At 41.1% G+C, this 15,619-nt stretch overlaps 1 protein-coding gene across 1 annotated transcript in view; it reads right to left on the bottom strand.

The window, feature by feature from the left end:
- The window catches only part of LOC128327309 (potassium voltage-gated channel subfamily KQT member 1-like), a 556,996-nt gene that overhangs the window by 472,272 nt on the left and 69,105 nt on the right, over positions 1-15,619 (bottom strand). The window contains exons 6-9 of the mRNA XM_053255983.1: positions 14,746-14,886; positions 5,767-5,877; positions 5,506-5,601; positions 1,875-2,000 (exon numbers count right to left, since the gene is read on the bottom strand). Of these exons, the coding sequence (XP_053111958.1) occupies positions 1,875-2,000; positions 5,506-5,601; positions 5,767-5,877; positions 14,746-14,886 (474 nt within the window). The remainder of the gene's footprint in view (positions 1-1,874; positions 2,001-5,505; positions 5,602-5,766; positions 5,878-14,745; positions 14,887-15,619) is intronic.

Genomic DNA, 15,619 nt, shown 5'->3' with positions numbered 1-15,619 from the left:
CAATGTTCCTTCAGTGGAGAAGGGTTCCCTGACTGGCATGTTTAGAAGTGTCCCGGGGGGAGGGCTCCTTACTGCCTACTGATCTACCCTTGAATGACCAGTGGGAGGCTACCACTGACCATTCAAGGCTAGATCAGTAGGCAGTAACCTCCCACTGGGAGCACACATGCCTCCAAAATGGAGCTTTACCAGAGGGTAAATGTGTTCAACTTATAATGGCAAACAAAAGAAAAGCTGCAATACAAGGTTTAAAATGTTCTATTATCCATAATATAACCTAAGCAAACAGAGAAGTAAGTAATACAGTAAATGTTTGATCTTTATATAACTGGTGAATCCAACACACATATACATATCAAAATAATTAATTAACTACAATACTGTAGTGAATTATTGTGTGCTCATATGTATATGTTTGATTCTTCTGTTATATAAAGATCAAAAATTTCTTCTTTACCCTTCTGTTTGCTAAGCTGAAACCAAAGATGTAATCAGTATTCATGTGGCTACCCTACATATGTCAGCTATGGGGGCATTAATACTGAGTGCTGCCGAAGGAGCTGAACTGTATGTAGAATGTCTAGCTTTGCCCATATTTTGGATGTGAATTATTCATAGGCCACTGAAATAAAAGTTCTGGCCCATCTGGAAAGAGTAACCTTAGAGACCTCTCTAAAGTGGCTAGATGGAAATATACAAAAAGTGAATCCATCATGCAAAAGTGTACCATTCCTCCTCTTTAAGATGGCTTAGAATGTGGACAGAAAAGGAAGAAAATCTGCTCCAGAACACCAATGGAAGATAAAATCAACCTTAGGCACAGGCACTACTCATGAATCACCAGAGAGCCTTTCTGACTGAAAGAATCCCTAGGTTCAAAATCTGTCATGCTGACATCAAGGCAGTAAAAAACCCAGCATTTTCCAGGGCAGCATCTTCAGAGTAAGATATCTATGAACGATTGGAGATTTGAGGAGGGAAGCTCCTCTCAGGAACTCTTTGGTGTATGGGTGAAAAGATATGGAATCAAAGTAGCCTTTTTTCAGGATTGTGGCTAGAGTAGCCTCCAGCTTCTTGAAGGTATGTGACCAGAAATGTTGGCTCAACCACAGCTGAAGAATAGCTAGGACTGCTTTATGTCCACTGACAGATGAGACATCCTTTTCCTCTTGCAACACCTGGAAAAATCCTCTATACAGTGTCATATCTTTAGACCTTATAGCACTAAGGAAACACTGCTCAGTTTCCATGCAAAGAGTGCCAGTCCCAACCCTGGGTGCCAGTAGCAGGTGAAACACCTCATAACATCAGGCTATCATCTTCCAGCCAGGATGAATACATCGCCACCTCAGAAATATCACCTGAAAAACACTGTCAGCAGATTTAGATTTATAGCAGTTGGTGCTTGTAGCTGCACATAAGGCTCCCCCATTCCTATTTTTTAAGCTCCTGACTCCCTTCCTCCCCATAACTATGTGAGCTGAGGAGGAGGGGAAACAAAATCTGCTTCAAGATTGACAGGGCTCCATCAATGCCCTGTGTCTTAGAGCAAGGCAGGACCAGAACTGAGAGAGGAGTTCTCCCATAGAATAGTGTAGACAAATCTAAATTGCACAGCCCTACCTACTGGAACACATAAGACATACAACCCTGTCAAGAAAATTGCTTGTTTTCCTCATCCCATCCTGACCCTGATTTCCTTTTGTATTATGTATATCAGATTGCAAGCCATTATTTTATATTGTAAATCACCTGTTAAATGCATGGCAGGAAGACAGTATATAAACATAGGAAACAACATACATTCTGTACAGTGCCCCAAACCAGAAAGGGACCAAGACATTCTTGACCAAGAACAGTGTGTTTTTTCTGACCTGTTTCCTAAGAATAGGGCTAGGTGGTGCTGGTGTTTTCTTTGCATTTTTAGTTGGTGTAACATAGATCTTCCATGTTGCTGTGGAGCTATATGATTTCTCTGCTGCATAACACCTCCACAGAGTCTACAGGACATAAAAAAGACAGTTCTTGCTGAAAATCTACTATAGGATTCTGCCCCAAACTTGTATAATATAGGCAAACAAGATTATTTGTCCTATAAAAGCAGGGGAAAGGATTTCTCCTACAAGCACAGTGAAAAAAGGCTTACATAAAATGCACTACTCCAACCTCCACTCACAAATTTAAAGGAGCAGGTGTATTTCAGAGATTGTATTCTTTCTATTCAGTAATAGCAAACACTTTCTGAAAAAATAGTCCAATGGTAACCAGGCTGTTTGGCAAGTATACTACAACATGGGACACACTAGGTTGCACTACAATTATGTGGCTTTGATTCTAGTCTACAGGGAACAGACAACAGCACAATGCAGGAGATGTAGCCAGAAGTGAATGCCTGACTAGTCTATACTCAGGTCTGCAGGCCTTCCTCCTCCAGTACAGACTAGGGATGTGTGAGCCAGCTTGAGGTTGAGCCGGCTCACACTCGAACTGGCCTGGCTCAAGGGCTTGCCAAATCCGTTTGGGGTTTTGTTTCACACACACAAAAATGGTGGACTTATTGTCTTTACAGTATGCAGTTGGGTTTCCCACATTTGGGGAAATTATGCAGTCAAGTTTCCCACATTTGGGGACATGGCAGGGGTCAGCACACTCAAAGTAAAATGTATGAACTTCACCCTGGGAAAGCGACCTTCATGATCATGGTAGACTTACTGCCATTGCTGTCAAGAAGTGTTTGCTTTGAGGGGTGCTGTCAGGGCCACGGTAGGGGTCTCCCGATGTTCCTCCCACCAGCATCCCTCCGGTTGTTTTTGGCCCCTTTGGGGCCATTTTTGGCCCATTACGGGCCTCTCTGTGATGGTGGCAGCCATTTTGGATGTCACCACACATGACCACTGGCCATCTGCGTGACCGGACCTGGCCAAACAGATGGCCAGTGGTCATGTGCGACAGCTTCCAAAATGGCCACTGTCACCACAGAGAGGCCCATAACAGGCCAAAAATGGCCTGAAATGGGCTGAAAACAGCTGGGGGAGGCTGGCGTTGGGAGTCCCCCTGCATGGCCATGGCAGCACCCCCCACAAGCCCTGAAATGTGTGTGTGTGCATTGAAGCAATCTTCAAAATGGCAATCTTCATGTGTTCATATGTATGACTGCATCGGGATTCTTTTTGAGCGGAAACAAGTATCTATTTTTTGTGTGGTGTTTTTATCAATGTCTATGAGTATTTGTGTGTACTGATAAAACACAACTAACATGAAAAGTGACTATGCATAGAGTAATAGCAAGATTCTTTAATGTAGAGGGGTGGGGGAAAGTTCCAAAATAAACAAATTTGCTGAAAGCTGGGGGAAATTGGGAATAATCCAATTCCAGAACTAATTTCAGAAATTCTCCTAGCTAAACTGGAGTTCAGAAAGAGTGGGAAATTAGGCAGACCAAACTGGACCGGGGCGGTGTGTGTGTGAAATGGTAAAGAAATATTATCATTCCTATATCATCAACAGCTGCATTAGAGTATTCCTCTTTGTATTTTGATTAGATTTATAAAATTCTTGTCTTCTTCTGAAATGTTAATCTAAGGAAGACTGAGAATAGACCTAATATGGACAGCTGTTTTACCTCATCGGAACAGCTTAATGCTTCTGTGAGGCAAGAAAGTACATCAAAAGCTGCTCACTTTATGAGCACCATCTTCCCCATCACTTCCCACTTTTAAAAAAGCAGCAAGCAGAAAGACATCTTGCCCAGGGGCGTAACTATAATAGGGCAAGAGGAGACACTCTGCTGCCTCCTCACCTCACCTCATGGAAGAGCCTCACCCTGCACCTTATAAAAGCCCACTGCTGATCCAATAAAGAGTTATTTCTAGAAAGCTAAAGAGAACATGTGGGCTCAGTGAGGCAGCAGTTCTCCTTGTGTATATTTGGTTACAGTTTAATAAATGAAGGGTGCCCGCATCCACAGCTTGAAACTGCAGCTGCACGTGACAAAAGAAGCACCAATTTGGATGAAAAATTTAAAAACATTCATGCTATTTGTTTTCAGTAGTTTTGAACCTTTCCCCAACTCAAACAAACTTTTATGAAAATTCATTTTAAAAACCACATCACCCCCAAATTGGAAGGAGAGGAAAATTATCATTTTGGGGGAAATCCAACATCTTTTCTAGGATTGATATTCACTTGATATTAATGCCGGCTAAAATATGCCACACCATCACATGAGGAAGTGCTATATGTGTATATGGGGGAAGGGGTATCATTTGACCCTTAGAATGAAAACCTTTTCCATCTTTTTAAGATAAATTTCAAATTTTATCATTTCTTGTTATGTCAACAACAGAAATATAAACTAAGTGAATATATAGTAATATGACGCTGAAAAGCAACTATAATTTGATTTCCTTTATTGGATAAATGTACACCATGCATTTACTAAGTTGTCTTCTTTCTCCAACAATTTATGCTAACTTTGATATTTGTGTGAAATATCAGGTTTAAACTTCTTTAAGTAAGTTTGAAAAGTTTCATTTTCCTAGCTAGTGTGGAATATAGGTAGCATATTGCTAGACCTGGCTCTGCTTTTGGAAGCTCAGGTAGAGGCGGTGTCCAGGGGTGCCTTTGAACAGCTTTGGCTAGTGCGCCAGCTGCGTCCCTTTCTTGAGAAGGCAGATCTGGCCACAGTTACCCACACCTTAGTCACGTCACAGATGGATTACTGTAATGTGCTCTATGTGGGGCTGCCCTTGAAGAATATTTGGAAACTGCAGCTAGTGAAAAATGTGGCAGCTAGGATTTTATCTGGAACTGCCTGCTGGGATCGCATCACACCCATTTTGAAAGAGCTGCACTGGCTGCCAGTTTGTTTCCGAGTCCAATTCAAGGTGCTGGTTTTGACCTTTAAGGCCCTTAACGGTTTGGACCCGGGATACCTGAGGGACCGCCTGCTCCCAAGGGTTGCTGCCCGCTTGATGAGGTCATCTGAGGGGGCTCTGCTCTGGGTGCAGACAATGAGGGAGGCTCGCTGTCATGCACAACAGACTCTGTAGCCTTTCAGACTCTGGAATGCTCTACCGGTGGCTATTCACTCCTCGGTCTCCATCATAGTTTTTGGAAAGCTTGTGAAATCCAAGTTTTTTACCCAGGCTTTTATATGATTCACTCTACTGCTGCTGCTTTGTATTTTTGAATTGTTATGTTGTGCTTGTATTTTAAATATTTTTAGTCAGATCTATGTTTTTATATTTTTAGCTTAATATTTTAATTGTGTGATTTTTATAGTCTTTTTAATTTTTTGGTGTGAACCACCTTGGGATTGTTTTAATGAAAGGTGGTATACAAATTCAACAATCAATCAATCAATCAATCAATCAATCGATATGATAAATAAATAAATATAGTTTTAGGTAGGTCTTCCAGAAACACTGCAAAAATATTTACTAAAGATGGTGAGCTGTTGCTCTCTTTAATTTTCTTTATTTTTGTTCATGATTAAGTACTTACCTGAATTAGAGATGCTGCTGCAGGAATCTGCCTGTTGAAATGCTTTTGACGTTGTTTCTGTTGTACCTTTAGTGCAAAACCAGAACCCAGGATCCCCTAAAAGCCAATGAGTAGTCATTTGTTAAAAGAAAAATTCCTTTAATATGCATGAAAGAAAAAGTTTGAATGTATAATTAGTTTATAAGAAATATCAACTAGTTTCGTTAAGATATACATAATGCCTACAAAATGGTCTGAGGATTGTTTAAGAATTTTACTCACCGCTGGAAGAGCAAAGAAAGAGATGGCAAATACAGAGAAACATGATGCTATTGTCTTGCCAATCCATGTCTGTGGCACCTTATCACCATAGCCAATAGTTGTGACTGTTACCTATACGACAAATAAGAAACTTTTACAGAAAGGTTGTAAAGCTACTAGAATGATTCACATTTTGATCCTTTCTCAGCAGATTTCAAATTACGTGGCTATGTTCTTGAAGCACACTCACCACGTTCTTATCACATGTACCTAATTCTGTTCAACCTCTAGCTCTGGGAAACCCAGGTCTATTAGTGTGGAGCACAAGCCAACTGTATACAGTTCTGATGTCAAACCCCTCCACCTGGTACAATTTTGCAACATTTATTCCAGGGAGTGTTTTTTTCAAAATAAGTGATAAATTAAGAACATAAGACCAGCCCTTCAGGATCAGGCCCAAGGCCTATCTAGTCCAGCATCCTGTTCCCCACTGCAGCCTACCAGATGCCTCTTGGGAGCCCACAGGCAGAAGTTGAAGGGATACCCTCTCTCCTGCTGTTGCTCCCCTTCAACTGGTATTTAGAGGCATCTTGCCTCTGAGGCTGGAAGTGGCCTACAGTCCTCAGACTAGTAGCAATTGATAGACTGCTCTACATGAATTTTTCTAAGCCCCCTTTAAAGCCATCCAAACTGGTGGCCATCACCACATTCCGTCGCAGATAATTCCATAGATTAACTATGCGCTGTGTGAAAAAGTACTTCCTTTTCTTGGTCTTAAATTTCTTGGCAATCAGTTTCATGGGATGACACCTGGTTTTAGTGTTGTGAGAGAGGGAGAAAATTTTATATCTATCCACTCCATGCATAATTTTATAAACCTCTACCATGTCTCCCTGTAGTCACCTCTTTTCCAAACTTAGAAGCCCCAGATGCTGTAGCCTTGCCTCATAAGGAAGGTGCTCCAGACCCCTGATCTTGGTTGCCCTCTTCACCTTTTCCTTCCAGTTCTACAATGTCCTTCTTAAGATACGGTGACCAGAACCATGCACAGTACTCCAAATGTGGCTGCACCATAGATTTGTATACGGGCATTATAATAGCATTTTAATTTTCAGTTTCCTTCCTAAAGATCCCTAGCATGAAATTTGCCTTTTTCACAGCTGCCCTGCACTGGGTCAGCACTTTCAACAAGCTGTCCACCACAACCCCAAGATCTCTCTCCTGGTCCATCACCGATAGCTAAGACCCCATCAGTGTACATGTGAAGTTGGGGGTTTTTTTGCCCCAATATGCCTCACTACATTTGCTAACACTGAACTGCATTTGCCATTTTGTCACCCACTCCCCCAGTTTCGAGATATCCTTTTGGAGCTCCTCACAATCTCTTTTGGGTTTCACTACCCTAAATAGTTTAGTGTCATCTAATAGTTTAGTGTCAAACTTGACCACTTGGCTGGTTACCCCAACTTCTATATCATTTATGAATAAGTTAAAGAGTACTGGTCCCATTACAGATCCCAGGGGGACCACACTTCCCTCCATTGTGAAAACTATCCATTTATTCCTACCCTGTTTCCTGTCCTTCAACCAGTTACCAATCTACATCCCCATCAAAAGCTCTTGAATAAACTTAGCAGTCATGGGATAAGGGGACAGATTCATGTGTGTGTCCAAGAATAAAATACAGATCACCTATTTCCACATACCTGTTGACACTCTCAAAAAACTCCAAAAGGTTAATTAGGCAAGACTTGCCTTTGCAGAAGCCATGCTGGTTCTCCTTCAGCAAGGCCTGCTCTTATGCTTAACAATTTTGTCCTTAAGTATGTTTTCCATCAATTTACCAAGCACAGACCAAACTAGCTGGTCTGAGGTTTTCTTAGATCCCACCTGAATCCTTTTTTGAAAATTGGAGAAACAACTGGCCCTGGACTAAATGTTTTGGTAACACATTGGAAGAGGATTGTTTACCAGCTTAAACAATCCAGAGCCAGCGTGGTGTAGTGGTTCGAGTGCTGGACTAGGACCAGGGAGACCTGAGTTCAAATCCCCATTCAGCCATGAAACTAGCTGGGTGACTCTGGGCCAGTCACTTCTCTCTCAGCCTAACCTACTTCACAGGGTTGTTCTGAAAGAGAAACTCAAGTATGTAGTACACCGCTCTGGGCTCCTTGGAGGAAGAGCGGGATATAAATGTTGTAATAATAATAATAATAATAATAATAATCCACAACAAACAGCAAGTGCCACCTTTGTAAAGAAGCAGATGAAACAGTGGACCACCTAATCAGCTGTTATAAAAAGATCGCACAGACTGACTACAGACAAAGGCATAACAAGGTAGCAGGGATGATACACTTGGACATTTGCAAAAAATACAAGCTACCTTTAGCCAAAAATTGGTGGGACCATAAAATTGAAAAAGTGGTAGAAAATGAAGATGTAAAAATATGATGGGACTTCCGACTACAAACAGACAAACATCTGCCACACAATACACCAGATATAACTGTAGTCGAGAAGAAAGAAAAACAAGTGAAAAGAATAGACATAGCAATACCAGGGGATAGCAGAATAGAAGAAAAAGAAATAGAAAAAAATCACCAAATACAAAGATCTACAAATTGAAATTGAAAGGCTGTGGCTGAAAAAGACCAAAATAATCCCAGTGGTAATTGGCGCCCTGGGTGCAGTTCCAAAAGACCCTGAAGAGCACCTCAACACCATAGGGGCCACAGAAATCACCATCAGCCAATTACAAAAAGCAACTTTACTGGGAACAGCCTATATTCTGTGACGATATCTATAACAATTGACAATAAAATTCTGGCATCCCAGGTCCTTGAGAAGGACTCGATGTCTGGATAAAACAAACCAGTCAATAACACCTGTCTGACTGTGTAAACAAGAAATAATAATAATAATAAAAACATCACCTAAATGGAAGATTAGATTAGAAAATAAAATCTCCAGGCTTAGATCAGATGCTAGTAAATTGAAAGATATGAAAGACAAGAAGCTGAAGAATGAAAACAACAAACAGAACCTGATCCAAAAATACCACCTAGATTCAAGGAGAATTAGAGAAGTCCGGGAAATAATAAAGCAGCAAATAACAGCAGTTTCAAAGAAGATTAGCAGATATGAAGCCAGAATTACACAACACAGGCAGAAACTCCAATTCCAGTCGAATCAGAGACATTTCTACCAAAGCAAAGAAGGAGAAACTGCAAGAAACATAGAAACACCAAATAAAAAAGAAATAGTGCAATTCTGGGGGAAATTCTGGAACAATCTAATAGATTATAATAAAAAAGCAGGCTGGATGAAAGAGGTCAAAAAATGTAACCAACAAATGCAAGATCTAATAATAACACCAGAATTAATAAGTGAAAGAGCAAAGAAAATTAAAAATTGGACTGCACCAGGCGGCGATGAACTGCATGGCTTTTGGCTTAAACACCTAACAAGCCTTCATAAACAACTATCAAAACAGTTCAATCACATTTTGCAAGGAGGTGATATTGAACAATGGCTAACAACAGGGAAAACTCATCTCATCATGAAAGACCCAGCAAAAGGTGCAGTTCCAAGTAATTATAGACCAATAACCTGCCTGCCAACCATGTTCAAATTATTAACTGGAATAATAGCAGATGAAGTGATGCAACACTTATTAACTAACAAACAGCTTCCAGTTGAACAGAAAGGAAATTGCCCAAACACCAGAGGCACAAAAGACCAGCTGCTGATTGACAAAATGATTTTAGAAAACTGCAAGAGAAGAAAAACAAATCTGTGTTGCATGGATTGACTACAAGAAAGCCTTCGATTCATTGCCTCACACATGGATACTAAAATGTTTAGAAACAACTGGTGTCAGCAAAAACATTCAGATATTTATTTAAAAAAGCAATGAGCATGTGGAGTACACAGTTAAGAATCAATGGTGAGACACTTGGACAGGTTAGCATTAGAAGAGGCATTTTCCAAGGGGACTCACTATCCCCTCTGTTGTTTGTAATTGCCATGACCCCACTTTCACAAATACTAAACAAAACAGGCCTCGGATACCAAACATCTAAAACATGAGGAAAAATAACAAAAACAGAAGGAATAGAACTGCCCAATGGAAGCAACATCAAGAACCTGGAAGAGAAAGAACATTACAAATACTTGGGCATTCTCGAGGCTGATAACATTGCACACATTGAAGTTAAAAGAAAGATTGGAAGTGAATATATCAGGAGAGTTAGAAGAATCCTCAAGTCCAAACTCAATGGCGGAAACACCATACAAGCCATCAACACCTGGGCTATACCTGTTATCAGATACACTGCAGGAATAATAGACTGGACCCAGGCAGAGCTAGAGACGCTAGATCGTAAGACCAGGAAAATCATGACCATCAATCATGTTCTGCACCCCCGCAGTGATATAGATAGGCTCTACCTCCCTCGCAGCTCAGGTGGAAGAGGAATGCTGCAAGTCCATCAAACAGTAGAGGAGAAGAAAAGAGGCCTTGAAGAATATATCAAGGACAGTTAAGAAGATGCACTTCAAATCATCAATAACGAGAAACTATTCAAAACCAATGAAACAAAGCAGGCCTACAAGAAATAACAAGTCAAGAACCGAGCAGAAAAATGGAGAAATAAGCCACTGCATGGTTAATATTTGTACAATATAAGTGGGAAATCATAAATCACCAAGACCTGGCAATGGCTTAAGAATGGCAACTTGAAGAAAGAAACAGAGGTTTAATACTGGCTGCACAAGAACAGGCACTAAGAACAAATGCAATAAGAGCAAAAGTCAAAAAATCCACAACAAACAGCAAGTGCCACCTTTGTAAAGAAGCAGATGAAACAGTGGACCACCTAATCAGCTGTTGTAAAAAGATCGCACAGACTGACTACAAACAAAGGCATAACAAGGTAGCAGGGATGATACACTGGAACATCTGCAAAAAATACAAGCTACCTGTAGCCAAAAATTGGTGGGACCATAAAATTGAAAAAGTTGTATAAAATGAAGATGTAAAAATATTATGGGACTTCTGACTACAAACAGACAAACATCTGTCACACAATACACCAGATATCACTGTAGTCGAGAAGAAAGAAAAACAAGTTAAAATAATTCACATAGCAATACCAGGGGATAGCAGAATAGAAGAAAAAGAAATAGAAAAAAATCACCAAATACAAAGATCTAGAAATTGAAATTGACAGGCTGTGGCAGAAAAAGACCAAAATAATCCCAGTGGTAATTGGCGCCCTGGGTGCAGTTCCAAAAGACCTTGAAGAGCACCTCAACACCATAGGGGCCACAGAAATCACTATCAGCCAATCACAAAAAGCAGCTTTACTGGGAACAGCCTATATTTTGTGACAGTATCTATAATAAGCAACAGTATTGATGATAAAATTCAGCCATCCCAGGTCCTTGGGAAGGACTTGATGTCTGGATAAAACAAACCAGTCAATAACACCTGTCTGACTGTGTAAACAAGAAATAATAAATACTTAGTAGTAGTTTCAGACAGCTACTTATCTGTAACTAACATTTTTTGAGTGGTGTTCTGTGCCTGCACAGAGCAACATCTTGAAAGCTTCTAGAGTGATAGAAAGCAGGAACTGACATTTGCCTGCCCCTTGAGTTGGCAGTCACTGTGGCCAAACCCTACAAGAGCCTGCAGCATAATAGGAGTGCAGGCTGCATGACTGCACAGAACACTACTTAAGGAATATTAGTTACCAGTCAGCAACCTGCTTTCTTCTTCATGACCTCTGTGAGCGTACGCGCGTGCGCACACACACACACACCGTCTCTGACAGCATACAAAGAGGTGTGCATCAAGTCTTAAGGACACTTTCTGATCCAGATTGAACACCCATGTCCTGCAAACCTCCAAGGTGTACAGTGTGCATTCTGCATAACTAGGGGTGTAGCTAGCCCGCTGGTGGCCCATGTGCGGCCGCGGCGGGCGCCCCGATAGCCCCCCCTGCGTCTGACGTCAGGGGCAGGGGATAGCCACGCCCCCCGTGTCTGATGTCAGACGCAGGGGGTGTGATCTGGCTCTCAAATGGAGACTTGAGGCTCTGTTCGGGAGAAACAGCTTAACTGCTGAAGGCGCTGCGCGGCCCCTTCGGCAGTTAGACAAAGGCTGGTGCTACGTTCGCAGCGCAGCCCAGGAGCGGCTCTTGCCTGCAGGGAAGAGCCGCTTCTGGGCTGCGTTGCGAACGCAGCACCAGTCTTAGCTCCTGAAGGGGCCACGCGGCCCCTTCAGGATTAGTTAGGCTGGCGCTGCATTCACAGCACCAGCCAGGAGCAACTTTCCCCTGCCTTTGCAGGGAAGAGCTGCTCCTGGCTGGCGCTGCGAATGCAGCGCCAGCCTTTGTTTAGCTCCCGAAAGGGCTGTGCGGCCCCCGCTCGGGAGCTAAACTACCTCCCCCGCGTCTGACGTCAGACACGGGGGGCGTGTCAGGGCCGCAAATGGCGGCTCCTGATTGGGCACGGCTCGGGTTCTTTGAACCCGTTTGCCCAATTATAGCTACGCCCCTGTGCATAACCCTGGAGATCAGAAAAGAAGTCAAGCAGGTCAAGTCTAGATTCAAATGGAAATCAGATACTAGCTAAGTCAAAGAGGAAGCAGACATCTTGTCCTGTGGGTGCATAATAAAGATGAGTCTGCCTGAAGAGATCTTCTCCTGTTGTTCCACCCTTCCGTCAGCATCTGTTATTCTGAAAGGCAGTACGCTGCCTCTGAACATGGAGTTTCCATTTAGTAATGGTGGATAATAGACACTGATGGACCTGTCTGCCACATGGGCATCTGTAGGACTTTTCCCCTGGAGGGGAGGGAATCCTCCCTTTCTGGACACCCAAGGTCTGCCATAAATTTGCCTGAACTTTTAAACTAATTTAAGCCAGTGGCCATCACCACATCCAATGGCAGCAAATTCCCAAGGTGAATTAAGCATCATATGCTCAATTTTTTTTTTGTTTCTCCTGAATCTACTGCTAAGTGGAGTAACCCTCATTCCAACATTGAAAAGGAGGAAAAGGTTATCTCTTGTCTACTTTCTCCACACTGAGCATAATATTAAATTTCACATATGCAAAATCAAGGGTACCAGCACCACAGCCACATCATGTCTGCAGAGTAAGATTTATGGCTGATTTTTGGACACCTTGTTATACCCATTACATTAGTCTATATTTTATATACATGGCTATTCTCCCATCACAGAGTACTAAGGATGTGCAAATTGATTCAGGTACAAATCAATTTGTAAGCAAATCTACTGTAGCTGATTCAGCAGATTTGGAGACAGAACAAATCACCCCTGTGGTCCATTGGCTAGATTCGGGTCCAAATCGAATCATTACAGATTTGATTTGAATCGAATCGAGATTTGGATCCCCCCATCAATTTCCCCAGATTCCTAGCTTTCATTTAAAAAACAAAGCTAAGCTCTGGCCCTTGTAGAAGTGACGTTATGGAACAAAATGTGTGGTCACTATTTTTCAAGTGTTTGGATTCTTTGGTATATAATAACTTTTCCTCAATGAATCCCTATGAGGATTCATTATACATACATATATAATATTTATTCGGTCATTTGACCAGCAATTTTAGAAATACAAACATTTCAAACATGAACAAAACATTAGAACATGTTTTGCAGAGAATATAACAATATTTTGCCACAGTTCTAATTTTAACTTCATCGCATAAAGAAAATAAAAACCTCAATAAGACATCATCTTTTCTTCCATTAAGATTTATCAAGAGAGGAGAAAGTAACTTTCCTCTGGCTTCATCATAAAAACTACAATGTAAAAAGGCATGTGCTATTGTTTCAACACAGCCCAAACACAGCCCTTGTTTCAACACAAGGACAAACACGATTTGCCAAAGGAATTCCTGCATATCTGCCAAACAGGACTGCAGACGGAAGAACATCATTATACATCAAAGAGTACAAATACCTCAAAAATTCTTAAAATATAAACTGAGTACCCAGTGCCTTGCTGGTTCGGGGGAGGCGGTAGTTGGAACATGGGATGCCACTAATTGCCCACCCCCACCTGCAAAGTAGTGGGGTCAAAATGAGCAGATGAAATGAAGGTGTGTAATGAAGACACCAAAGAATCCAAACACTTCAAAAATTCCCAAAAAATAAACTGAGAACCCCAGTATGTGGGTGTGTGTAACTGACACATGGCAGTTGACAATTGGCACTGTCCAATGACAGTCAAAATGAACAGAAGAAATGAAAGTGTGAAAATAAACTGAGTACCCCACTGCCTTGCTGGGGGAGTGGGTAGTTGGCACATGGCAGTTGACAGTTGGCACTGTCCAGTGACAGTCAAAATGAACAGAAGAAATGAAGGTGTGCAATTAATCCTCATAGAGATTCATTATGAAGAATAGTTATTATATACCAAAGAATCCAAACACTTGAAAAATAGTGACTGCACATTTTGCTCCATGACTCCACTTCTACAAGGGCTAGAGCTTAGCTTAAAAAAAAAAAAGCTGAGGATCCATGTTAGGGTTAAGATAGGGCAACTTTGAATCCCCATTATTTCCTGTAGTGGAAATATACAATACCAGTAAAAACTTTTTTAAAAATCATTAAAAATCAACCAAACTCTATTATGAAATTTGAGTGGTAGGTGGCACCCATGGGGACCTACCCACCACCCAAATTTGGTGCCCCTATGACCTTTATAAGTGGTCTGAATTGATCCAAATCCAAATAGAAACTGGGGTGATTTGGGGGGACAGATCTGGACACAAAACAAATCAGGGGTGATTTAATTCAGGCACAAATCAAATTAAAAAAATCAATTTGTGCACATCCCTATTCAGTACTATACAGTGTAGTGCTAATTTCTCATTAATCATTTGAAAACCAATTACATTCCTGTTTCTCAGTATTTTATTAAAAGAAAATTTGCAGGATATAAAGCAAGAGATACACTTACCACTCCCCACCATAAAGCATCAGCATAGCTGGAGAATCCTGTTTGTCCTTCCTCATCCACAGCATCTTTCTCAGCGAGGTAGACAAAATATGACGAGAAGATCAGTCCCAAGAATCCAATATATAGTGTGGTTATTAGTTCCTAATAGAAACAAAACTGAATTATTAGCTGGAAGGTTACACTGTTGCAATAAAGTACAAATATTGTTGCACAAGCACTATTTTTGTTTTTAAATGCTAGTATTTTTTTCATAAGCAATGTAAACAGATCAGGTCATTATGCTGGTCTACTTTACCACTACTGGTTGCCATTACCTTAACAATGATTGTACATTTACACATGTCTGTGCATGTGAGTATATCAAAGGCATGGTAGGGGAAGCCTTTGGAGTCAGGTGGTATATAAATTAAATAAATAAATAAAATAATAATAAATAAGAGTAGTTGGCAGCATTTAGCCATGCTACCCTCTGGACATGCCTTTCCTTCATGAGCTGATATATGCAGCATAAAGGGAACATATACACATTTGTTCCAATGTGCATGAATGGCATACATGCCATTTTTATAAACACTTCACATCTGAAAAAGCAAGGATCACTATTTCCAAAGTAGGTGCTTTAGAATGAATGTACATGTTTCATTTCTATAATATGTAGGGAGGTGGAAATTCTTAGGAATGTGCAAACTGATTCAGGTACAAATCGACTTGTACCCAAATCTAGCTGACTCAGGTGATTTGGAGACAAAACAAATCATCCCAGTGATCCATTGGATAGATTTGGGTCCAAATCGAATCACGCCTGATTTGATTCAAATCAATTAGAGATTTGGGTCCCTCCTATTAATTCCCCTAGATTCGCAGCTTTCATTAA

This window comes from Hemicordylus capensis, chromosome 5 (assembly GCF_027244095.1).
Source record: "Hemicordylus capensis ecotype Gifberg chromosome 5, rHemCap1.1.pri, whole genome shotgun sequence".
Classification (NCBI taxonomy): Eukaryota; Metazoa; Chordata; class Lepidosauria; order Squamata; family Cordylidae; genus Hemicordylus; species Hemicordylus capensis.
Note: the sequence above shows the minus strand (reverse complement) of the source record. Positions and strands in the feature narration are given on the sequence as shown.